General features: G+C 37.8%; 1 protein-coding gene across 1 annotated transcript in view; it reads right to left on the bottom strand.

Annotated features, from left to right (window-relative positions):
• Window positions 1-24,979, bottom strand: part of LOC129644377 (A disintegrin and metallopeptidase domain 3-like) — a 109,360-nt gene that overhangs the window by 60,941 nt on the left and 23,440 nt on the right. Inside the window, exons 5-7 of the mRNA XM_055570040.1 lie at window positions 20,468-20,544; window positions 19,848-20,001; window positions 4,866-4,928 (exon numbers count right to left, since the gene is read on the bottom strand). Of these exons, the coding sequence (XP_055426015.1) occupies window positions 4,866-4,928; window positions 19,848-20,001; window positions 20,468-20,544 (294 nt within the window). The remainder of the gene's footprint in view (window positions 1-4,865; window positions 4,929-19,847; window positions 20,002-20,467; window positions 20,545-24,979) is intronic.

Genomic DNA, 24,979 nt, shown 5'->3' with positions numbered 1-24,979 from the left:
CAGAGTAGTCTCTTATGATCTTTTATATTTCTTGGTGTTTGTTGTAACTTCTGCTCTTTCATTTCTTATTGTATTGACTTGGGACCTCTCTTCTTTTTCCTTGATTCAGTTCAGTTCAGTTCAGTTGCTCAGTCGTGTCCGACTCTTTGCGACCCCATGAATCGCAGCACGCCAGGCCTCCCTGTCCATCACCAACTCCTGGAGTTCACTCAGACTCACGTCCATTGAGTCAGTGATGCCATCCAGCCATCTCATCCTCTGGCATCCCCTTCTCCTCCTGCCCCCAATCCCTCCCAGCATCAGAGTCTTTTCCAATGAGTCAACTCTTTGCATGAGGTGGCCAAAGTACTGGAGTTTCAGCTTTAGCATCATTCCTTCCAAAGAAATCCCAGGGCTGGTCTCCTTCAGAATGGACTGGTTGGATCTCCTTGCAGTCCAAGGGACTCTCAAGAGTCTTCTCCAGCACCACAATTCAAAAGCATCAATTCTTCGGCGCTCAGCCTTCTTCACAGTTCAACTTTCACATCCATACATGACCACAGGACAAACCATAGCCTTGACTAGATGGACCTTTGTTGGCAAAGTAATGTCTCTGCTTTTGAATATGCTATCTAGGTTGGTCATAACTTTCCTTCCAAGGAGTAAGCGTCTTTTAATTTCATGACTGCAGTCACCATCTGCAGTGATTTTGGAGCCCCCAAAAATAAAGTCTGACACTGTTTATCCATCTATTTGCCATGAAGTGATGGGACCCGATGCCATGATCTTCGTTTTCTGAATATTGAGCTTTAAGCCAACTTTTTCACTCTCCACTTTCACTTTCATCAAGAGGCTTTTTAGTTCCTCTTCACTTTCTGCCATAAGGGTGGTGTCATCTGCATATCTGAGGCTATTGATATTTCTCCCAGCAATCTTGATTCCAGCTTGTGTTTCTTCTAGCCCAGCGTTTCTCATGATGTACTTTGCATATAAGTTAAATAAGCAGGGTGACAATATACAGCCTTGACGTACTCCTTTTTCTATTTGGAACCAGTCTGTTGTTCCATGTCCAGTTCTAACTGTTGCTTCCTGACCTGCATATAGGTTTCTCAAGAGGCAGGTCAGGTGGTCTTCTGGTATTCCCATCTCTTTCAGAATTTTCCACTGTTTATTGTGATCCACACAGTCAAAGGCTTTGGCATAGTCAATAAAACAGAAATAGATGTTTTCCTTGATTAGTCTGCCTCTCTTCTATTCTTCTTTTAGTACCTATTTCATTAGTTTCAGTTCTGTTATTTATGATTTCTATCCTTCTACTAATTTTGAGTTTTATTTGTTCTTTTACTAATTCCCTTAGGTGTAAGTTTAGGTTGTTTATCTGAGATTTTTCTTGTTTCCTGAGATAAGCCTGTATCAAAACCTGCGTCAAAAACTTCTCTCTTAGAAATGCTTTTGTTGTATCTAAGATTTATGGACGGTTGTGTTTTCATTTGTCTCCAGGCAGAGATTTGATTTTGTGGTGACCCATTGACTATTAAGCAGTACATTGCTTAGCCTCTATGTGTTTAGTTTTTTTTTTTTTTTTTTTTTTTTTTTTTGGAGTATTTTTCTTGTAGTTCATTTCTAGTCTCATTGCACGTGGTCAGAAATGATGCTTGGCATGATTTCTGAAATTTACCAAGGCTGCTTTTATAGGCTAGCATGTGATCTATTCTGTAGAATGTGCCATGTGCAGTTGGAAAATTTGCAATCTGCATCTTTTGGATGGAATGTTCCATATATATAGAATGTGTCATTTAAGGCTTTTGATTTCTTATTGATTTTCTGTCTGGATGATCTGTCCATTCATGTAAGTGAGGTGTTAAATTGCCTACTGTTATTGAGTTACTGTTAATTTCCCCTTTTATGTCCATTAATATTTACTTTAGGGTTTTGGATGCTTCTATGCTGGGTGCACAGATATTTACATTTGTTATACCTTCTTGGATTGCTCCCTGTCATTATGTAGTGTCTTTGTCTCTTGTAACAACCTCTTTTTCAAATCTATTTTGCTAGATATAAGTATTGGTACCCTGACTTTTTTTTGATTTCCTTTTGCATGGAATACCTTTTTCCATTCCCTCACTTTCTGTCTGTGAGTCTTTAGATCTGAAGTGAGTTGCTTCTCGGCAGTGCATATATGAGTCTTGTCATGTATCCATTTAACTATTCTATTTTTTTTTCTTGGAGCATTTAGTTCATTTCCATTTAAAGTAATTATTGACATGTGTGTTCACATTTCCATTTTGCTCATTGCTTTGGATTTCTTTCTGTAGGTCTTTTTTGTTCCTTTCTTCTTCTTTTGTTCCCTTCTCATATGATTTGATGACTACCTTAATATTATATTTGGGAATCTTTTACTTTTCTTGTGTGTATATAGCATACATTTTTCTTTTACAGTTACCATGATGTTTTTATGTATCAATCTATACATACACATATGTATTTATATATGATTAAGTTGTTGATCTCTTAAATACATTTCAAATACATTTTTAACAATAAATACATTTCAAATACATTTTTAACAACCATGTATGTATATTCTCCTCCCCTCACAATTACTACTTTTAATATCTTATTTTACATCTAATTTAAGTATCTCCTGACTCCTTATTGTAGATATAGATGCTTTTGTTAAAAGACAAAATTCTTCCTACCTTCCTTCTAGCTTTGCATGTGAGATGATTTCCTACATTTACTGTATGTTTGCTCCTACTAGTGAGCTTTTCCTTTCATAATTTTTGTATTTCCAGTTTTGGACTTTTCGTTCATCTTAGTAAAACTGCTCTAACATTTCTTGTAATGCTAGTTCCTGACTCTTTTAAGTTTTACTTGTCTATAAAGATTTTGATCTCTAAATCAAATTTGAAGAGCCTTGCTGGATAGAGTATTCTTGGTTGTAGATTTTTCACTTTCAACATGTTAAATACTTTGTGCCACTCCCTTCTGGACTGCAGAGTTTCTACTGAAAAGTCAGCTGATAGCTCTATGGATATTCTTTTTGTTGGTTTTCTTTTCCTGCTTTCAGTGTCCTTTTTTCATCTTTAACTTTTGTCATTTTAATTACTATCTCTCTCTTCTCCTTCTGGGGGGCCTATAATGTACATATTAATGTGCTTAATGTTGTCCCAGAATTCTCTTTCAAGGTTCTCATTTCTTGTCATTCTTTCTTTTTTCTGTTCAACATCAGTAATTTCCATTATGCTGTCTTCCAGCTCACTGATCCATTCTTCTGTATCATTTAGTCTACTATTGGTACCTTCAAGTGTATTTTTCATTTCAGTGTTGTATTCTTCATCTATGTTTGGTTGTTCTTCATATTAATATTTTCTTGTTCTGTGTATGCATTCTTCTTCTGAGTTTTTTGATCAGCTTTACAAGCACTACCCTAACCTCTTTCTCGAGTAGGTTGCCTATCTCCATTTCACTTAAACATTCTTTTGGGCTTTTTTCTTGTTGCTTCATCTGGAACATGTCTGTCTAAGTGTTTGCATTTGTATGTACCTGATAGATTGTGCTTCTTAATGCTGGGGAAGTGGCCTTTTGCAGGCACTTTGTGTTTCAGCACCCGACTCAACTTTCATCACCTTTGGTGTATACTCTAGTGGCGTCCCCTGTGTGGCTGTGTGGGTCTTTCTGTTGCTGAAGGCTGACTAGGTGAGAGGTCTGTTAGTCTTGTTTGGCCCCTGGTCCAGCTGGTTGGCAGTTCTGCCTCATGCACTGGCTGCCAGGTGCTGGTTGGCAGGACCAGGTCATAGGCAGCTGACCGTGAAACTCCAGGGAGCTCTGGGATAGTGCCGGCTCAGTGCTGTATGGAGTCAAGGTGCGGAACACTCCAAGGTCATGGTACTTCCACTGCTGGGTGAAGCCTGGTCCTGGGGCTAGTGCCTCGCTGCTGATAGGCAGAGCTGGGGCCTGGAGCCTGTTGGAGGGCCCAGGGATTCCAGAGCTGATGTCATCATTTTCTATTATTGCTTTTATAAAAGTTATTTAAAGATTTGAAAATTTCATTTTATGCAAAAATTCTAGAACATCATGACACTTACTGACTTACACAAAATTACTGGTAATAATGGACAAAACAGGTTTTTTTTTTAACTTATGGCCTGTAAGTGTTTGCTAAAACTAATTGTATAAATGAAAAGTTCCAAAATCAAATGTGTTCCTATGTATTATTCTTCTCCCTTTACAATTTACTAGATATTTACCCAGTGTGTTCTACAGAATGTTTACCATCAAATCATAGCCTCCCTCTCACCAACATTATGTTTTTCATAGTTAATTAGCAGTTAACTTTTTAGCATTAAATAATATCACACTGTCTGAATGTACCACAACTTATCCACTCACTTACTAAAGAAAATCTATGTTCTTTCCAAGTTTTATAAATATGAATAAAACTACTATAGCCATCTAAAAAATGATTATTTCCACCAGAATACCCAAGCAATTACACAGCACAAAATATTCTTATAAAAGATTATGTTTAATAAAAGGATCTTCTTCAATTTAGTAATAAATAAAACACTTTAAAATGAAAATTGACTTAAGGAAGTGTTTTGCCACAATTTGGGGGTGAACCCAGAAATATATGCAACTAGTTATAATCCAACAGATTGCTAGATCTCTCCTTACATACAAAATTTTACATTAGTTCTAATAAATATTGTTATTGCTCCCCTTATGTCATTGGAAAGCCAACTGATAACAATGTCTTTATGTCCTGTCACACTGATACATATATTTTGAACAGAGTAATGTATTTCTGTATTGCAAAGATTATCTTTATATTCCTTTACAATTTAAACAAAAAGGTATAAGGAAAATGTATCAATAATGCTTACCAAAGTTTTATCAATAATGACATGTATTTTCAGAACTCTTTTCAACAGCACAACTGAATCTTTCTGCAAAACAGAGGACATGAATTGATAAGATTTTAAAAATCTTATCTTGTTTGTAATTATCATGTACATTATACAATTATATATATGTATATATATATCTGTATTTATATATATACACACAGGTATAGATAGATAGATAGATTATAGATACAGATGCAAACATGTAAAGATATAATTACAAGAAATACAAGGATCAATGCCCACTGAGTAAATAATCTGGGAGAATTTGCATAAACATTTTGAGAACAAATCAGAAGCTTTTGCCTTATATTCTTGATAATTAGAATCCTCAAAAAAAGTTACTAAAATGAGGGAGGATTTTTGTTTCTTTCCCCTCAAAAACTTTTTCTAGGTCCCTGATTTAACCTTTAAGCTAAACAAATTTCTATCAACTTTCCCCCAAATGTTCATCTATTTTATCATCATTTTTGTACTTGCAATTATTTACCATGGCCTACTCTCAATAAAATGCATGTATTTTAAGACCACAGTTACATGAACTGGTAGCAATGTATACAAACATGCATCCATTACTACCAGTAAAATAAAGAATGTTTCCATTACCCTATAAAGTTAATAGCTTATAAGGCTCAAGGCAACCAGTGACCTGCTTTCTCTCACCATAGGTTACAATAATTTATCCTAGAATTTTATATAAGTGAAATCATATGATATGACTTCTTCTATATCTGGTTTCTTTAACTCAGCACTTGTCCGTGTTGCTGTGATTATTGGTAATTTATTTGTTTTTATTGTTACCAAGGGTGAGATTTTAGAAACATAAAACAATTTGTTAATATATTTAACTGTTGATGACCATTTGGATTATTTAAACATCTTAGCTATTGTAAATAATGCAGATGTGAATATCCATGTACAGGTCTTTGGATAGTTATTGTTTTTCATTTTTCTCGGTTCAATGTTTAGAACTGGAAAATCTGATTCACATGATACCTGTATATGTATATAGAAATATAAAAATTTGATTGTTTTCTAAAGTTATTAGGTTGGCTAAAATGTTTGTTCAGGTCTTTTCATTACATCAAATAGAAAAATCTGAACCGATCTTTTGGCCAACTCAATAATTTGATCATTCTGCATTTTTTTTTGCCAAGAACTAATGTCAACTGCTCCACACTCTTGCCTTCATTTGGTATTGTCATTCTTTTGCATTGCATCCTTTCCTGTAAGTATGTGCTGGGAACTCATTGAGATTTTAATTTGCAGTTCCTGTGTAATTAATGATGTTGACCATCTTTTCACAGTTTTTTGGCTCATTAATTTGGTTTTTCCTAAGTCCCCTACTAGAAATTTTGTTTGGTTTGACACTTAAGTTTACCCTCTAATTCAATATTTTAGAATAAGGATTTCCATGTGGAAATCCAATCTTTGTGCATAATTTGATGAAGACGTCATTTTTTACTTTCCAAAGACCTTAGCACCTTTGCATATAATCATTTGGGCAAGAGCACATGGCTATACCTCTCCTCTATGGTATTCCACTGTTCCACACATAAACCGATACCACAGTATGTATCTCCAGAGCAGAAGTCAGAAAACCTTAGCCTATGGTATACCCTCCTCAGTTCAGTTCAGTCGCTCAGTCAGGTCCAACTCTTTGGACCCCACGAACTGCAGCATGCCAGGCCTCCCTGTCCACAACTAACTCCTGGAGTTTACCCAAACTCATGTCCATTGAGTCGGTGATGCCATCCAACCATCTCATCCTCTGTCATCCCCTTCTCCTCCTGCCCTCAATCTTTCCCAGCATCAGGGTCTTTTCAAATGAGTCAGCTCTTCGCATTAGGTTGCCAAAGTATTACAGTTTCAGCTTCAACATCAGTCCTTCCAAGGACTGATCTCCTTTAAGATGGACTGGTTGGATCTCCTGGCAGTCCAAGGGACTCTCAAGAGTCTTCTCCAACACCACAGTTCAAAAGGATCAATTCTTCGGCGCTCAGCTTTCTTTATAGTCCAACTCCCACATCCATACATGACCACTGGAAAAACCATAGCCTTGACTAGATGGACCTTTGATGGCAAAGTAAAGTCTCTGCTTTTTAATGTGCTGTCTAGGTTGGTCATAACTTTCCTTCCAAGGAGTAAGCGTCTTTTAATTTCATGGCTGCTATCACAATCTGCAGTGGTTTTGGAGTCCCCCCAAAATAAAGTCTGACACTGTTTCCCCATCTATTTGCCATGACGTATACCCTCCTGCTTGCAAAATATATTTTCCTGGAACACAGCCATACCTGTTTGTTTATAGTTTACCTATGCTGATTTCAAGCTACAAAGGCTGAGTGAAGTAGCTGCAAGAGATCATATGCCTCACAAGCCAAAAATATTATCTGATCCCTTTAGAAAAACAACGTAAGTCCTTCATCTAGTTCTCTTTTTCAAACAACTGTTTGACTTCATAAGGATATTTGCATCTCCATAATTAATCTGAGAATCAATTTCTACAAAAATGTTTTTCTGGAATTTTGACTGGAATCATATTGACTCTAAACATCAATTTGGGGAAAATTAATATCTTGTCTTTTTTTTTTTTCCTGTAACTTTGCTAGAGTCTGTTAATTAGTCTTGATTGTTTTGATGGAGATTCTTTAGCTTTTATGTCCAGAGTTATCTCACTAAAGAACTAGGGTGATTGTTTTCCTTTCAAAAAATATACCCTTTATTATTAGTCTTTTTCCTATTGCAAAACCTAAGAATCCAGTAAAATGTTGATGGAAGTATAATGAAGACAAACAACCTTGCATTATTCTGAATCTCAGGGGTCATTTTCATCAGTTTGGGCACTAAAAAAATACACCATACACTAGATGCTTAAACCACTAACAGTATTTCTGACATTCTAGAGGCTGGAAAGTTCAAGATTAAGGCACCAGCAGATGTGATGGCTGGTGAGTTCACTCTTCCTAGTTTGTAGATCTTTTATGCTCATGTGACAGGAGAGCAAAGAGAGGGATCCCATGCCTCTTCCCTTTTATATGAGAGAATTAATCCTATCATGAGGGCCCTGCCCTTATACCTGCTGTTGTTCAGTCACCCAGTTAAGTGCAACTCTTTGCAACCCCATGGACTGCAGCAAGCCAAGCCTCCTGGTACCTCACCATCTCCTGAAATTTGTCCAAATTCATTTCCATTGGATCAGTGATGCCATCCAGCCATCTCATCCTCTGATGACCCTTATTCCTTCTGCCCTCAAGTTTTCCCAGCATCATGGACTTTTCCAGTGAGTCAGCTGTTTGTATCAGATGACCAAGATACTGAAGCTTCAGCTTCAGCATCAGTCCTTTCAATGAATATTCAAGGTTGATTTCCCTTAAGATTGACTGGTTTGATCTCCTTACTGTCCAAGGGACTCTCAGGAGTCTTCTCCAACACCACAGTTTGAAGGCATCAATTCTTTAGCATACTGCCTTCTTTACAGCCCAGCTCTCACAACCATAGATGACCACTGGGAAGACCACAGCCTTGACTTATACAGACCCATGTCAGCAGAGAAATGTCTTTGCTTTTCAGCACACTGTCTAGGTTTGTCATAGCCTTCCTGCCAAGAAGGAAATGTCTTCTAATTTCATGGCTGCAGTCACCATCTGCAGTAATCTTAGAGCCCAAGAAGAAATCTGTCACTACTTCCACATTTTACCCCTCTATTTGCTATGAAGTCATGGGGCCAGATGTCATGATCTTAGTTTTCTTAATATTTAATTTAATTTAATTTATTTATTTTTGATTTTATTTTTAAACTTTACATAATTGTATTAGTTTTGCCAAATATCAAAATGAATCCGCCACAGGTATACATGTGTTCCCGACCCTGAACCCTCCTCCCTCCCCATACCATCCCTCTGGGTCGTCCCAGTGCACTAGCCCCAAGCATCCAGTATCGTGCATCGAACCTGGACTGGCAACTCATTTCATACATGATATTTTACATGTTTCAATGCCATTCTCCCAAATCTTCCCACCCTCTCCCTCTCCCACAGAGTCCATAAGACTGTTCTATACATCAGTGTCTCTTTTGCTGTCTCGTACACAGGGTTGGCTGGCTTTTTCACTGTCCTCCTTCACCCTCATCAAGAGGCTCTTTAGTTCCTTAGTTCCTCTTCACTTTCTGCCATTAGAGTGGTATCATCCATATATCTGAGGTTGTTGATGTTTCTCCCACCTATCTTGATTCCAGCCTGTGACTCATTCAGCCTGGCATTTCTCATGATGTGCTAAGCATGTAGGTTAAACAAACAGGGTGACAGCAGACAGTCTTGTCATACTCCTTTCTCCATCTTGAACCAATCAGTTGTTCCATACAGGGTTCTAATTGTTGCCTCTGGACCCGCATAAGGTTTCTCAGGAGACAGGTAAGATGGTCTACTATCCCTGTCTCTTTAGGAGTTTTCCATATTTGTCCTGATTATTCATTGGAAAGACTAATGCTGAAGCTGAAACTCCAATACTTTGGCCACCTGATGTGAAGAGCTGACTCATTGGGAAAGACCCTGATGCTGGGAAAGATTGAAGGCGGGAGGAGAAGGGGACGGCAGGGGATGAGAGGGTTGGATGGCATCACCGACTCGATGGGCATGAATTCGAGTAAGTTCCAGGAGTTGGTGATGGACAGGGAAGCCTGGTGTGTTGCAGTCCATGGGGTCGCAAAGAGTCATACACAGCTGATCAACTGAACTGACTGACAGTTTGTTATGATCTACAGTCAAAGGCTTTAGCACAGTGGATGAAACAGACATAGATTTTTTCTGGAATTCCCTTGCATTCTCTATGATTCAGTGAATGCTGGCATTTTGATCTCTGGTTCAAATTAATCCTATGATTAGGGCCCCACCCTCATACCTAATCTAACTCTAATGTCTGAGATCCTACTACCATCCTACCAAAAGGTTTCAAAATACGAATTGTGGGGGAACACAAGCCTGCAGTATATAACAGGAGTAAAGCATTCAGTCATTTACATTCTTTATGTTAACTGTAGATGCTCTTCATTATCCAGGATGTTTTCAATTCCTATTATTTACTATGAATGTGTTGTATGAATGTTGGCAAATAATGTTTCTGAAAGTATTGCTATGATTCTGTGGTTTTCTAGCTGTATCTTTTTAATGGAGTCAATTGCTGTTTTGCTGTACTGATTTAAGTGATGTTGTCTCAAAGTCCCATAGATACTATGGTCTTTTGATGCTTTTTTTAAAAATTTTATTTTATTTTTAAACTTTACATAATTGTATTAGTTTTGCCAAATATCAAAATGAATCCGCCACAGGTATACATGTGTTCCCCATCCTGAACCCTCCTCCTTCCTCCCTCCCCATACCATCCCTCTGGGTCGTCCCAGTGCACCAGCCCAAGCATCCAGTATCGTGCATCGAACCTGAACTGGCAACTCATTTCATACATGATATTTTACATGTTTCAATGCCATTCTCCCAAATCTTCCCACCCTCTCCCTCTCCCACAGAGTCCATAAGACTTTTGAACAATCAAATGTTTTTATAGTTTAATGGCAACTTGACTGGATAACAAAAGATGGATACTGTTTACCTCCTAGAGAAGCTGTTTTCTGTCTCTGTTTTCTTGACTATCTTATAAGCAGTTCATTTTGGCAAATGCTAATGCCAGCCTGACTGACTTTTTCTACTTTTGTAAGTGACTTTCTTTGAGGCTGAGATGCCTATAGCATTATTCATCATTTATTGATAAAGTCCAAAATATATTATATCTTGGTGTCACCAACTTTCATAAAGATTTCTTGAAATCTGTAAATTTTCAAATTCAGGAATTCTTTATTCAACACAGCTTTCTTCTCTCATAAGTTGGATTACATTGAGTGTGATTTTATTCATCAATGACAATATTGGTTATCTTGAATTTCCATTAGTAATCTTTTACACTCTGTTAGAGTTCCCTAGAGAAACAAAACTAATATAATGTGTCTGTATATTTGCACATTTAATATACTTATTAAAATTAGATTTATTACAAGAAATTGCCTCATATGCTTATGGAGGCTGGAAAGTCCAAAACCTCCAGTAGGCTGCAGACCTGAGGAGAGTTGATGCTACAGTGCTTGTTAGAAGACGGTGGCCCAGAGAGTCCTGTCTTATGCAGAGGAAATTCCATTCTTTTCTTAGATTCATGACATCATTATCAGATGAGGTCTATGCACCTAATGGAGGACCATCTGCTTTACACAAACTCCACTGACTTAGTTGTTAATCTTTTTCAAACAAACCTTCAAAGAAATACCCAGAAAATCTGACTAACCATCTAAGGACTGTGGCTCAGGGAAGTTGATACATAAAATTAACCATCACACAGTTTTGCCTTTCTCTCCCATCATTTTTTTTTTCCTCTCCCATCATCTTTATGAGCTTCCCTGATAGCTCAGTTAGTAAACAATCCACCTGCAATGCAGGAGACCCCAGTTTGATTCCTGGATCTGGAAGATCCGCTGGAGAAGGGATAGGCTACCCACTCAAGTATTCTTGGGTTTCCCTTGTGGTTCAGCTGATAAAGAATTTGCCTGCAATACGAGAGACCTGGGTTTGATCCCTGGATTGGAAAGATACTCTGGAGAAGGGAGAGGCTACCCACTTGAGTATTCTTGGATTTCCCTTGTGGTTCAGCTGGTAAAAAATTTGCCTGCAATACGAGAGACCTGGGTTCAATCCCTGGGCTGGAAAGATCTCTGGAGAGGGGAGAGGCTACCCATTCCAGTATCCTGGCATGGAGAATTCCATGGACTGTATAGTCCATGGGGTCCCAAAGAGTTCAACACAACTGAGCAACTTCACTTTCACTTCCCATCATTTCTAGGTCATTGCATTCTCTATTTCCTTCAGTTCAGTTCAGTCACCTAGTCATGTCTGACTCTTTGCAACCCCATGGACTGCAGCATAGCAGGCTTCCCTGTCCATCATCAATTCCAGGAGCTTGCTCGAACTCATGTCCATTGAGTCAGTGATGCCATCCAACCTCCTCCTGCCTTGAATCTTTCCAAGCATCAGGGTCAATTCCAATGAGTCAGTTCTTCACATCAGGTGGCCAAAGTAGTGGAGTTTCAACTGCAGCATCAGCCCTTCCAATGAATATTCAGGACTGATTTCCTTTAGGATTGACTGGTTGGATCTCCTTGCAGTCCAAGGGACTCTCAAGAGTCTACTCCAACACCACATTTTGAAAGCATCAATCCTTCCACGCTCACCTTTGAATATAACATTCAGTTCCGTTCAGTCACTAAGTCTTGTCTGACTCTTTGCGACCCCATGAATTGCAGCACGCCAGGTCTCCCTGTCCCTCACCAACTCCCGGAGTTCACTCAGACTCACGTCCATTGAGTTGGTGATGCCATCCAACCATCTCATCCTCTGTCATCCCCTTTTCCTCCTGACCCCAATCCCTCCCAGCCTCAGAGTCTTTTCCAATGAGTCAACTCTTCGCATGAGGTGGCCAAAGTACTGAAGTTTCAACTTTAACATCATTCCTTCCAAACTAATCCCAGGGCTGATCTCCTTCAGAATGGACTGGTTGGATCTCCTTGCAGTCCAAAGGACTCTCAAGAGTCTTCTCCAACACCACATTTGGAACAAGAACACTCAATTCTTTGGCGCTCAGCCTTCTTCACAGTCCAATTCTCACATCCATACATGACCACAGGAAAAACCATAGCCTTGGCTAGATGAACCTTTGTTGGCAAAGTAATGTCTCCGCTTTTCAATATGCTATCTAGGTTGGGCATAACTTTCCTTCCAAGGAGTAAGTGTCTTTTAATTTCATGGCTGCAGTCACCATCTGCAGTGATTTTGGAGCCCCCCCAAAATAAAGTCTGACACTGTTTCCACTGTGTCCCCATCTATTTCCCATGAAGTGATGGGACCGGATGCCATGATCTTCGTTTTCTGAATGTTGAGCTTTAAGCCAACTTTTCCACTCTCCACTTTCACTTTCATCAAGAGGCTTTTTATTTTTAGTTCCTCTTCACTTTCTGCCATAAGGGTGGTGTCATCTGCATATCTGAGGCTATTGATATTTCTCCCAGCAATCTTGATTCCAGCTTGTGTTTCTTCCAGTCCAGCGTTTCTCATGATGCACTCTGCATATAATTTAAATAAGCAGGGTGACAATATACAGACTTGACATTCTCCTTTTCCTATTTGGCACCAGTCTGTTGTTCCATGTCCAGTTCTAACTGTTGCTTCCCGACCTGCATACAGGTTTCTCAAGAGGTAGGTCATGTGGTCTGGTATTCCCATCTCTTGAAGAATTTTCTACAGTTTATTGTGATCCACACAGTCAAAGGCTTTGGCATAGTCAATAAAGCAGAAATAGATGTTTTCAGGAACTGTCTTGCTTTTTCCATGATCCAGCAGATGTTGGCATTTGATCTCTGGTTCCTCTGCCTTTTCCAAAACCAGCTTGAACATCTGGAAGTTCACAGTTCATGTATTGCTGAAGCCTGGTTTGGAGAATTTTGAGCATTACTTAACTAGCGTGTGAGATGAGTGCAATTGTGCGGTAGTTTGAGCATTCTTTGGCCTTGCCTTTCTTTGAGATTGGAATGAAAACTGACTTTTTCCAGTCCTGTGGCCACTGCTGAGTTTTTGAAATTTGCTGGCATATTGAGTGTAGCACTTTCACAGCATCATCTTTCAGGATTTGAAATAGCTCAACTGGAATTCCATCACCTCCACTAGCTTTGTTCACAGTGATGCTTTCTAAGGCCCACTTGACTTCACATTCCACGATGTCTGGATCTAGGTGAGTGATCACACCATTGTGATTATCTTGGTCGTGAAGATCTTTTTTGTACAGTTCTCCTATGTATTGTTTCTTGCCACCTCTTCTGCTTCTGTTAGGTCCATAGCATTTGTGTCCTTTATCAAGCCCATCTTTGCATGAAATGTTCCCTTGGTATCTCTAATTTTCTTGAAGAGATCTCTAGTTTTTCCCATTCTGTTGTTTTCCTCTATTTCTTTGCATTGATTGCTGAAGAAGGCTTTCTTATCTCTCCTTGCTATTCTTTGGAACAATGCATTCAGATGCTTATATCTTTCCTTTTCTCCTTTGCATTTTGCTTCTCTTGTTTTCACAGCTATTTTAAGGCCTCCCCAGACAGCCATTTTGCTTTTTTGCATTTCTTTTCCATGGGGATGGTCTTAATCCCTATCTCCTGTACAATATCATGAACCTCTGTCCATAGTTCATCAGGCATTCTGTCTATCAGATCTAGTCCCTTAAATCTATTTCTCACTTCCACTGTATGATCATAAGGAATTTGATTTAGGTCATATCTGAATGGTTGAGTGGTTTCCCCTACTTTCTTCAATTTAAGTCTGAATTTGGCAATAAGGAGTTCATGATCTGAGCCACAGTCAGCTCCTAGTCTTGTTTTTGCTGACTGTATAGAGCTTCTCCATCTTTGACTGCAAAGAATAAAATCAATCTGATTTCGGTGTTGACCATCTGGTGATGTCCATGTGTAGAGTCTTCTCTTGTGTTGTTGGAGGAGGGTGTTTGCTATGACCAGTGCGTTCTCTTGGCAAAACTCTATTAGCCTTTGCCCTGCTTCATTCCGTATTCCAAGGTCAAATTTGCCTGTTACTCCAGGTGTTTCTTGACTTCCTACTTTTGCATTCCAGTCCCCTATAATGAAAAGGACATCTTTTTGGGTGTTAGTTCTAAAAGGTCTTGTAGGTCTTCATAGAACCGTTCAACTTCAGCTTCTTCAGTGTTACTGGTTGGGGCATAGACTTGGATTACTGTGATATTGAATGGTTTGCCTAGGAAATGAACAGAGATCATTCTGTCGTTTTTGAGATTGCATCTAAGTACTGCATTCCGGACTGTTTTGTTGACCATGATGGCTATTCCATTTCTTCTAAGGGATTCCTGCCCACAGTAGTAGATATAATAGTCATCTGAGTTAAATTCACCCATTCCAGTCCATTTTAGTTACCTTAGGCTTTTATGATAATGTCTATTCTGTTATTCACCAGTTCTATTGTCAATGGCTTTCATTTTCAAAAGGCTTTGTTTTTCTTTTATGTCTATTTCTTGAGCACTTCCAGGATCTTTAAACAGACTATGAAAGGGTAGACTTGTGAGTACTAAAGAATGGATCTCTGGGATTGTATTATTTATATAAGAATTTTACTGCTGTAACTTACAATAATAATTTGAACTCTCTAGGTTTCTGCTTCCTTCTGAAGAGAGGGATAATTGTCCTCACTCTCAGAATTGTAGAAAGAATTGGAAAGACAGGGCATACTGTCAAGGTCTTACAACAACAGGTGGCACCTAGTACATAAATATATAACAATATCAATATTGTTTTTAACTCATTTTGGATCATGTAATTTGTGTTATATTTTATATTTATATTTGTTTTTATGTCCCATGTTTATTACTTTTGTATTCTTCTTTCAGAATACATTCATTTCTTTCATGTCAAACTTTTGTTGAACAAATGGTGGGGCTAAGTGACCTACACTATATTTGGTTATTAAGAAATGACCAATTTTTCAAGAATGATATTGCTCCTTCTCTGAGAGAGAAGTCGGTGAGAGATACCTGTTCAGCTCAGGTTTATCAAGATGGGGATTCAGACAGTCTTCTCCCTTTACTCCTATCTGAATTCAAATACTATTGGGGACACTTTGAGGCCCCGAGTTCAAGCTGGAAAAGGAAACAGCTAGCATTTTCATCTACCTTGGTCTTTGCATGAGCAAAGCCCACACATCATGTTAAACCACTGACAGGAATTCGTCACTTCAAAATCTCATCATATTTGACCTAATAGTGTTTACTCATGAAGAATACAGTTTGAGGATAACAGCTTACAAAGTTGTCCCATCTCCTGATTTGACAGATAATTCAGTGTATTTGGCAACTACTCCTTAGAAATGTGGTTGTGTTGTGGCCTAATCTCATTCCTGGTGAGATTAGAGTCTCTCTCTGTTATTCTAAGTGTGGCTTGTTTTACACATTAGGAAGGGTATTAACAATAGGGAGGAAAGAAATGGTTTTAATGAAAAATATCAGTTATATAGTTCTGACTGGGTAAATAATTACAGGCTGAAAACTACCTTGCCTTATTTTAAGTAATTTTTGTGTTGCCTTTCAATCTTCAATATTGGTGCTAAGTAGTTTCATGCCATTCTACATTGTGTTTATACAGAAGAAATCAGATATTTAAAAAAGCTGATTCAGAACCCCTGCTTAAATCATTTTGATTCTCAATTTCATTTGTATTGGAACTCATACTACATCACCTGTATTGTTATTTTAATTGCATATCTTATCTCTCAAATTTCCTTGTCATTTTTGTTTATACTTTAGTTGTGTGTGATTTCTGGAATTTTGTGTGATGAACTTTCGAGTTTTTACACCTGTGTAGCATGCTTTTAATTCCCAAGAACTGTTATCTGCTGAATTTTATTTTTTTTATTTTTTTTTTTTTAATTTTATTTTATTTTTAAACTTTACATAACTGTATTAGATTTGCCAAATATCAAAATGAATCCGCCACAGGTACACATGTGTTCCCCATCCTGAACCCTCCTCCCTCCTCCCTCCCCATTCCATCCCTCTGGGTCGTCCCAGTGAATTTTATTTTTTAAACAGTGCTCTGTTCTTAATTTGTGAATGAAATATTTTCTTCACCCTTTCTGAGTATGGGCTTCCCAAGGGGCTTAATCAGTAAACAATCTGCCTGCAATGTGGGAGACCTGGGTTTGATCCCTGGGTTGGAAAAATCCCCTGGAGGAGGACATGGCAACCCATTCCAGTGTTATTGCCTGGAGAATCCCACGGACAGAGGAGCCTGACAGGCTGCAGTCCATGGGGTCACAAAGAGTTGGACATGACTGAGAGACTAAGCATAGCACACCTCTCTGAGTATATTGTCATGTTGCTTTCTTCACTCTCTCTCTCCATTCCTTAGTGCCTCAAGATTAAACACTCTGAATTTTTCCATGACAATATCTACCATATTAAATTGTTTCATCCTATGTCTAGGGCTTCTTCATATTAGGCATTGACAGCATATTGCAACATCCATGACCACATATGGAGCTTATGGGCTGCTGTCTTTAGAGACTGTAAATTATCTGGAATGTTTAATGGGAAACCTTGCTGTCAACATGCTTAGTTTTGATTCTTTGGGGTGGTTCAATTCCCTCCTGGATTCTAATGAACATCTTAGAATGTTTAAAACCATTTCCCAACATCTAGTGTGTCAAGTTTAATATATTCACACTAATTTTGGTATCATAACCACCTTCTATTATGATTTACAAAGACATCTATGCCTGGTGACCCCACTTCACACATTCCACCCAAGAAAAGAGTCTTAGACCAGCTGTGAGTTTACAGCAGAAACAATTGTTTAGGAGAGGAAATTAGGTTTTATACGTATTTTTAAACTTATTTTCAACCACCTGTCTTCCTAGACCCACCCTTAATATCATTTCCTTAGGTATTTGGACTCACAGTTAAAAAGACATTTCAGTAGTTCCCTTGTACAAGGGAACTTGGGCCAGTCTTGGGCCACCAATCAGTAACAGCAGTGATATCCCTGGTTTCTTCTTAGTTCTGAAATTTTAGTGTCTTTTATTTCATATTGCATTCTATTTTGTATCCAAATTTTCCATATTTAGCTCCAATTACCTTGTTTCAGTACATGAGAAACTATTGGTAGCAAATACTAATAGTAGCAGTAAGAGCAATATTTATTGATATTCATCAATCACTTACATTTCTGACATACTATGCTAAGTAATTTTTAATTACAAATTTATTGAAACTTTAAAGTACCCGTGTGACTTGGGTATTATTTTTATTACTGGATTTTTACAGATGAGAATATTTAAATATAAAAAGATGATATGCTGCTGTTGCTAAAGCGCTTCAGTCACGTCCGACTCTGTGATACCCCATAGATGGTAGCCCACCAGGCTCCCTTGTCCCTGGGAGTCTCCAGGCAAGAACACTGGAGTGAGGTGCCATTTCCTTCTCCAATGAATGCAAGTGAAAAGAGAAAGTGAAGTCGCTCAGTTGTGCCCGACTTGTAGCGACCGCAAGGACTGCAGACTATCAGGCTCCTCCGTCCATGGGATTTTCCAGGCAAGAGTACTGGAGTGGGGTGCCATTGCCTTATTACTCAGCCAAATACTTGTGGCTACAGCCTAATTGACTAGAACTTCAAGCTATGGCAGCTGGAATTGTATGTTACCTTTGCCTCTGTCAACCCCTCTTTTATTGCTGACTCTTCAAGTCAAGTTGGGGGGGTTCAAGTGCAGGGCTGTGTGTCTTTGCCATAACATGTCAATCCATTTGGGTTTTCCCGCTGCCATAGAGGAGAGTTCATGGAAACCTTTGAAGTTATTTTATGTGACAGTGCTCTGCTCAGTTTTGAAAATGGTCTTCAATTGTGTCAGTGTTGTACTGCAACAGGCAGATGGCATAGGGTTGGGAGTCACATCTCAGTTCTATTAAAAAAGGATATTTTCATTTCTATACATAACTATATTTTATCATTTTTATGACATTCTGAAAGGGTAATTTTTAAAATCTGCATTTATACTAGTATATTTGGCAAAATAAAAAATATTAAAGCAACAATGAGATGAAGATCATAAAAAATTAAATCCACATTTCATATTACAATTTTGCTTTGCCTCTCTAAACAGGATATCCAATTTTGTTATGAATATGTGGACAGAGTTTCATTTTCGTAACTTTTGATTGCAAAATGTAAAGCTGTGCAAACATTCTAAGTAGGAAGTTAGACTATATATCTAAAAATCTTGGAAATATGCCTATTTCTAGATAAAAGCATTTTTAAGAAAAGTGTGAATGTACAAAAATCTGGTACATTCATGCAGTATTTCTTGATTGAAGTTAAGAATATAAATATGCAAAATATACCATAATGTTATAAAGCATATGTTTTAAATTTATTTATATATAACATATATGTATATGAAAAACAATATATCAAATGATCATCCTGGATTTCACAATAGCTTTTTGTCTAGAGAATAGTATTATGGTCAGTTCTTATTATCCTTCTGCCTATATTTAAATTTTTAATAATATTAACTAACATTCATTTAAGATATAATAAATGCAATGTAACTTAATGATAAGTGAAAACTTATATTATCCTGTTAATAGCACAAATGAAATTTCAAAGAAAAATACATGATTAGATAATTTTTTTCTTAAATCTTCCTTTATAAATCATCTTTATAACTAGACACAGTAAAAGAATTAGAACCAATGCCTTAAAGTTCTAAGAACACTATGTCTAGGCAATGAGATATGGAACAATTCTTGCTTCATTTGTACTTTTGCATTTTCTATCAAAATTAACTTTTATTTTTACAAAGTTAATAAAGTTACTAAATGGCAAAACAGTCAACACTTACAATCAGCAAATTGGAGTACCATTATATTTTTAGGATGGAAATTCAGTTTAAGAGTGGAACTGTGCTACCCTAGAACTGCAATGACTCCTAAATGCAATAATAAATAGAAGAAGGTAGAAAACTGGATTTACATGTTAATCAAGCAAGATGGAACTATTAGATATTAAATGGCAAAGGTCATTATCAAATTTCTACTTAATATTTTCATTTAATATTTGTGTATATTTGCATAAAATACTTAAAAGGAATATCTGCAGAAAATACTTAAAATTAGGTATATGTGAGAATTTTGAATTATATATTTACAGCTGTTACACTTTTAATATTATATGACTACACAAAATATATTTAAAATAAATACCTTATAAGAGAAGGCTTTATTATAACCAGTATTACTTTAAATTTGTTTTCCAAATGTAACAGATATCAATGTGAATATGTTTATCACAGTTTGCATACACAAGTTACTTACATTTGATTTCACAAGAATTTTGTAGGATTGATCTGCAGATATGGGAGAAAAATCACTTTTTTTATCTCTGAATGGATAAATCACATGCTCATATGTAGTTGAAGATTCCAGTGGTTCAATTCCATAACTGACATTCTCAAACTGTAATAATCCCCTGAATATTGAAACACATAACAAAGAAATTAAAAGTATGGATTTCTTAATAATAAACATAAATAAATATTAAAAGAAAACATTAAGTAGAAATTTGATAATGCTTTTGTCATCTAATATCTAATAATAGCCCCATCCTACTTCCATCAACATGTAAACCCAATTTTCTACCTCCTTCTATCTATTATAGCATTGAAGAGTCATTGCAGTTCTAGAGTGGCTCAGTAATAGGGATATTTCTCATTCCAATGACAGCTATTTCTGAATGAATTTTATAATTGCAAGCCTGGGAGAGACACAAAGAGTATAGTGGAAAAGATAAGACAAGCAGGCACAGAAAGTAGATGAGAAGAAACACAGTGTCAGTGTCTCTTTTCTTTGTCTTCCATCTACCCTTCAAGAAGTTTCTAAAAGTTAAAGGGTACACTAGATATCGACTATGGTACATCTCTGGAATATGTCATTACCTGAGTCCAGAGCAGGTACTAAGTGTCACAACTGAATTTGGAATCTCTGTGGCATATCCTTGATAAAAGCAATGGCCCTGCACAGGTAATATAAAGATACATCGGTAATGATTAGCAAACAAAGAGTTTGATTTTTTTGATAGCCCTCATTCTAGACATCATCAAATATCAAATTTAAGCATTCCATGATACAATTCAACTGACACTTCATTTCCTTTTTATCTTTCTACAGTCTTTTCCCCTTGACACTCTTCTGACTATAAATAATCACAACTCCTATTCTTTCCCAAGGGATTTTTGCTGTAAATCTGAAGTTTCCATAAATAACATTCTGATCTATATCTTGTCATTCTCAGTCCACATTTTGAATATATAGTCTAAAAATGCTACCTCAAGGTAATCACCAGCATTAATTTGACTTCCACTGTGAGCATTTCATTTGTTTTATTCTAAGTAAGACCAAACTATCTTAACTGACATTTCTTCACTATTTTTTATTTTTTATTTTTTTTTTTAATTAATTAATTAATTAATTAATTTATTTTTTTTTTTTTTACATTTTTTTTTTAATTTTATTTTATTTTTAAACTTTACATAACTGTATTAGATTTGCCAAATATCAAAATGAATCCGCCACAGGTATACATGTGTTCCCCATCCTGAGCCCTCCTCCCTCCTCCCTCCCCATTCCATCCCTCTGGGTCGTCCCAGTGCACCAGCCCCAAGCATCCAGTATCGTGCATCGAACCTGGACTGGCAACTCGTTTCATACATGATATTTTACATGTTTCAATGCCATTCTCCCAAATCTTCCCACCCTCTCCCTCTCCCACAGAGTCCATAAGACTGTTCTATACATCAGTGTCTCTTTTGCTGTCTCGTACACAGGGTTATTGTTACCATCTTTCTAAATTCCATATATATGCGTTAGTATACTGTATTGGTGTTTTTCTTTCTGGCTTACTTCACTCTGTATAATAGGCTCCAGTTTCATCCACCTCATTAGAACTGATTCAAATGTATTCTTTTTAATGGCTGAATAATACTCCATTGTGTATATGTACCACAGCTTTCTTATCCATTCATCTGCTGATGGACATCTAGGTTGCTTCCATGTCCTGGCTATTATAAACAGTGCTGCGATGAACATTGGGGTACTCGTGTCTCTTTCCCTTCTGGTTTTCTCAGTGTGTATGCCCAGCAGTGGGATTGCTGGATCATAAGGCATGTCTATTTCCAGTTTTTTAAGGAATCTCCACACTGTTCTCCATAGTGGCTGTACTAGTTTGCATTCCCACCAACAGTGTAGGAGGGTTCCCTTTTCTCCACACCCTCTCCAGCATTTATTACTTGTAGACTTTTGGATCGCAGCCATTCTGACTGGTGTGAAATGGTACCTCATAGTGGTTTTTATTTGCATTTCTCTGATAATGAGTGATGTTGAGCATCTTTTCATGTGTTTGTTAGCCATCTGTATGTCTTCTTTGGAGAAATGTCTATTTAGTTCTTTGGCCCATTTTTTGATTGGGTCATTTATTTTTCTGGAGTTGAGCTGTAGGAGTTGCTTGTATATTCTTGAGATTAGTTGTTTGTCAGTTGCTTCATTTGCTATTATCTTCTCCCATTCTGAAGGCTGTCTTTTCACCTTGCTAATAGTTTCCTTTGATGTGCAGAAGCTTTTAAGGTTAATTAGGTCCCATTTGTTTATTTTTGCTTTTATTTCCAATATTCTGGGAGGTGGGTCATAGAGGATCCTGCTGTGATGTATGTCAGAGAGTGTTTTGCCTATGTTCTCCTCTAGGAGTTTTATAGTTTCTGGTCTTACGTTTAGATCTTTAATCCATTTTGAGTTTATTTTTGTGTATGGTGTTAGAAAGTGTTCTAGTTTCATTCTTTTACAAGTGGTTGACCAGAGTTCCCAGCACCACTTGTTAAAGAGATTGTCTTTAATCCATTGTATATTCTTGCCTCCTTTGTCGAAGATAAGGTGTCCATATGTGCGTGGATTTATCTCTGGGCTTTCTATTTTGTTCCATTGATCTATATTTCTGTCTTTGTGCCAGTACCATACTGTCTTGATAACTGTGGCTTTGTAGTACAGCCTGAGGTCAGGTAGGTTGATTCCTCCAGTTCCATTCTTCTTTCTCAAGATCGCTTTGGCTATTCGAGGTTTTTTGTTTTTCCATACAAATTGTGAAATTATTTGTTCTAGCTCTGTCTTCACTATTTTTTAATATCTCACCATGTTGATCATCCTTACTTGAAAGTCTCTTCTCAATGGACTTTTAAAACATTACTCTTCCTACATTCTCCACCGATACAGTCTTGTACTGAATATTTCCTTCTCTTCCTTAAGAAGTGTAGTGATATCTAGAATCAGCCTTGTTCCTCAGTTAATCCTGGACTATGAACACGCTATTATCATCACATTCTCATGTACGAATGTGATTCTATGGCATGTGTCCATACACACAAATCCATCAGTAAGCATTCACTCATCTCAGTACTCGACTTAACTCCTATCTCCAACCGATAGTGGCAGAGCATACACACTCCACTGTCAGACAACAGTAGCAGCCAGTTCTGCCCACAGTGGTGTCAGTAAACTATGCCACAAACCTTCACAAAGACGTAGAATGCAAACCAGGTCCCAACATTTTACCCAGCAGAAGACAGCATCACAGTTTATACATCTCCTGGCCTTGCATGCCCAATAAGAGAAAATGATCCTCGTGAGATAACTCTCAACACTCCAAACTCAAAGCAGCAAAGAGTGGCCTAGATTAAAGACTTTCCTCTCTCAGGGGCACTAGCAGAGACAGACTGAGAAGCATATTGATAGCCAGTGACTGACACACAGCTAGAGGAAATGTTCTCCATTATATGGTTCCCTCATCAACCAACATTACGAAGCAACAGAGGGTGGCCCAGGAAAGAAACTTTTCCTGCCATGGGCTGCCCTGGCAGAGATCCAGTGAGCTCCACATAAGCCAGGAAGAATGAAGGACAACAAACTAATACCAAAAGTTCCAAGAAGGTTAAATGGTCACTGGAGCAACAACCATACTAAATTTGAACTTAAACTGGGTGATTGCCTTCAACAATAGAAGATTTCAATGACAAGGATACAATCTAAAACTGTATACTATATCAAGAACCAAGAATATCACAACAAAATGGGAGAAGACACCAGATGCTGCATATTGAGATTAGCCACATGCTGGAATGATTCAATGGATTTTAAAGCAGCTGTGAAAATACTCATTCAATGAACATTTTAAAAGCATCCTGAAACAACTGAAAGAATAAGGAAATTTCAGAAATGAAATAGAAGCTATTAAAAATAACAACTAAGAAATTAGAACCAAATAATATAATTTAAAAAACCCAAACAAACAAAGAAAACAACGCAAACTGGGTAGGAACAAATGCAGAGTGCAGATGACAAGGGACGGAATCAATGAACTTGAGACAGATGCGTAAAATTTACCCAATATATAAATCACAGGAAAATTAATTAAGAAAATGAATAGAGTTTCAAGAACACATGGAACATTACCAAACGTTTTAAAGTATATATCAGAATCCATAAAGGAGAACCAGAAAGAATTAGCAGAGTAGAAAAATTATTCAAAGAAATAAAGACTTAATACTGGTCAAAAGATGGTGGTTTAGAAATCCCTGGATCTGCTATCCTCCAACAAATACACCAAGTGAGTAGCAATTAATGCACCAATTCCATCTGTGAGAGACAATGAAATAACAGACTGGCTCGTGCACATCTTTTGGTGAATGCAACATCAGATGCACCAAAGCCAGTAGGGAGATTTGGGATGCCTCTTCACCAGAGACTGCCCCAGAGATTAGATTAGATTAGAAAGAGATAATCTATCTTCCAGATTGACCAGAAGAGGGTGTTGTTCAAGCAAGCAGTGCCCCAGTGTTTTTGAGAATACGCAAGCAACAGGGTCACCAAACCTGGGCAGTCTAGTCACCCAAAACACAATGGAGATCGTGGCTTGGGTTACTTAACACCACTGACTCCCTTCCCTGCTTGTCCACACTCATCACAGAGTGAGAAGAAGAAAAAGCCCACCTCTCTGCCTCCACTGCAGGAGACAATAGTTTACGGATTGAATGCAGTGCTCCTACTTCACCAGTACTACCCCAAGAACCAGCATCTGTCTCTCCAATCTTGCAGCACTGTAGCTGTGGTACAGTCTGCAGGAGAACAGAGGCACTGACCTGGGATGACGGAGCATCCCTTCTGAGACAGAACCAGAGCAGGAAAACCCCACAGAGGTCTGCTTCTACCTGAAGAGAGAAACAGCTGGTAGAGGACCCCCATATCACTGGCCGGGCTGGTTTATGGGGGTGTCCTTCTGTACATGGCCACTCACGAAGACCCTGTGAGGGGACTGCTTTCCTAATGAGCAGACACCAAAGTAGAGTGTTAAGTAAAATGAGGAATAAGGAAATGATATTTCGAACAAAGGAACAAGATACAGGCTG

Source organism: Bubalus kerabau, chromosome 2, assembly GCF_029407905.1.
Source record: "Bubalus kerabau isolate K-KA32 ecotype Philippines breed swamp buffalo chromosome 2, PCC_UOA_SB_1v2, whole genome shotgun sequence".
In the NCBI taxonomy this organism is placed as follows: Eukaryota; Metazoa; Chordata; class Mammalia; order Artiodactyla; family Bovidae; genus Bubalus; species Bubalus kerabau.
The sequence above is the reverse complement of the archived record's forward strand: the minus strand, read 5'-3'. Positions and strand labels throughout refer to the sequence as shown.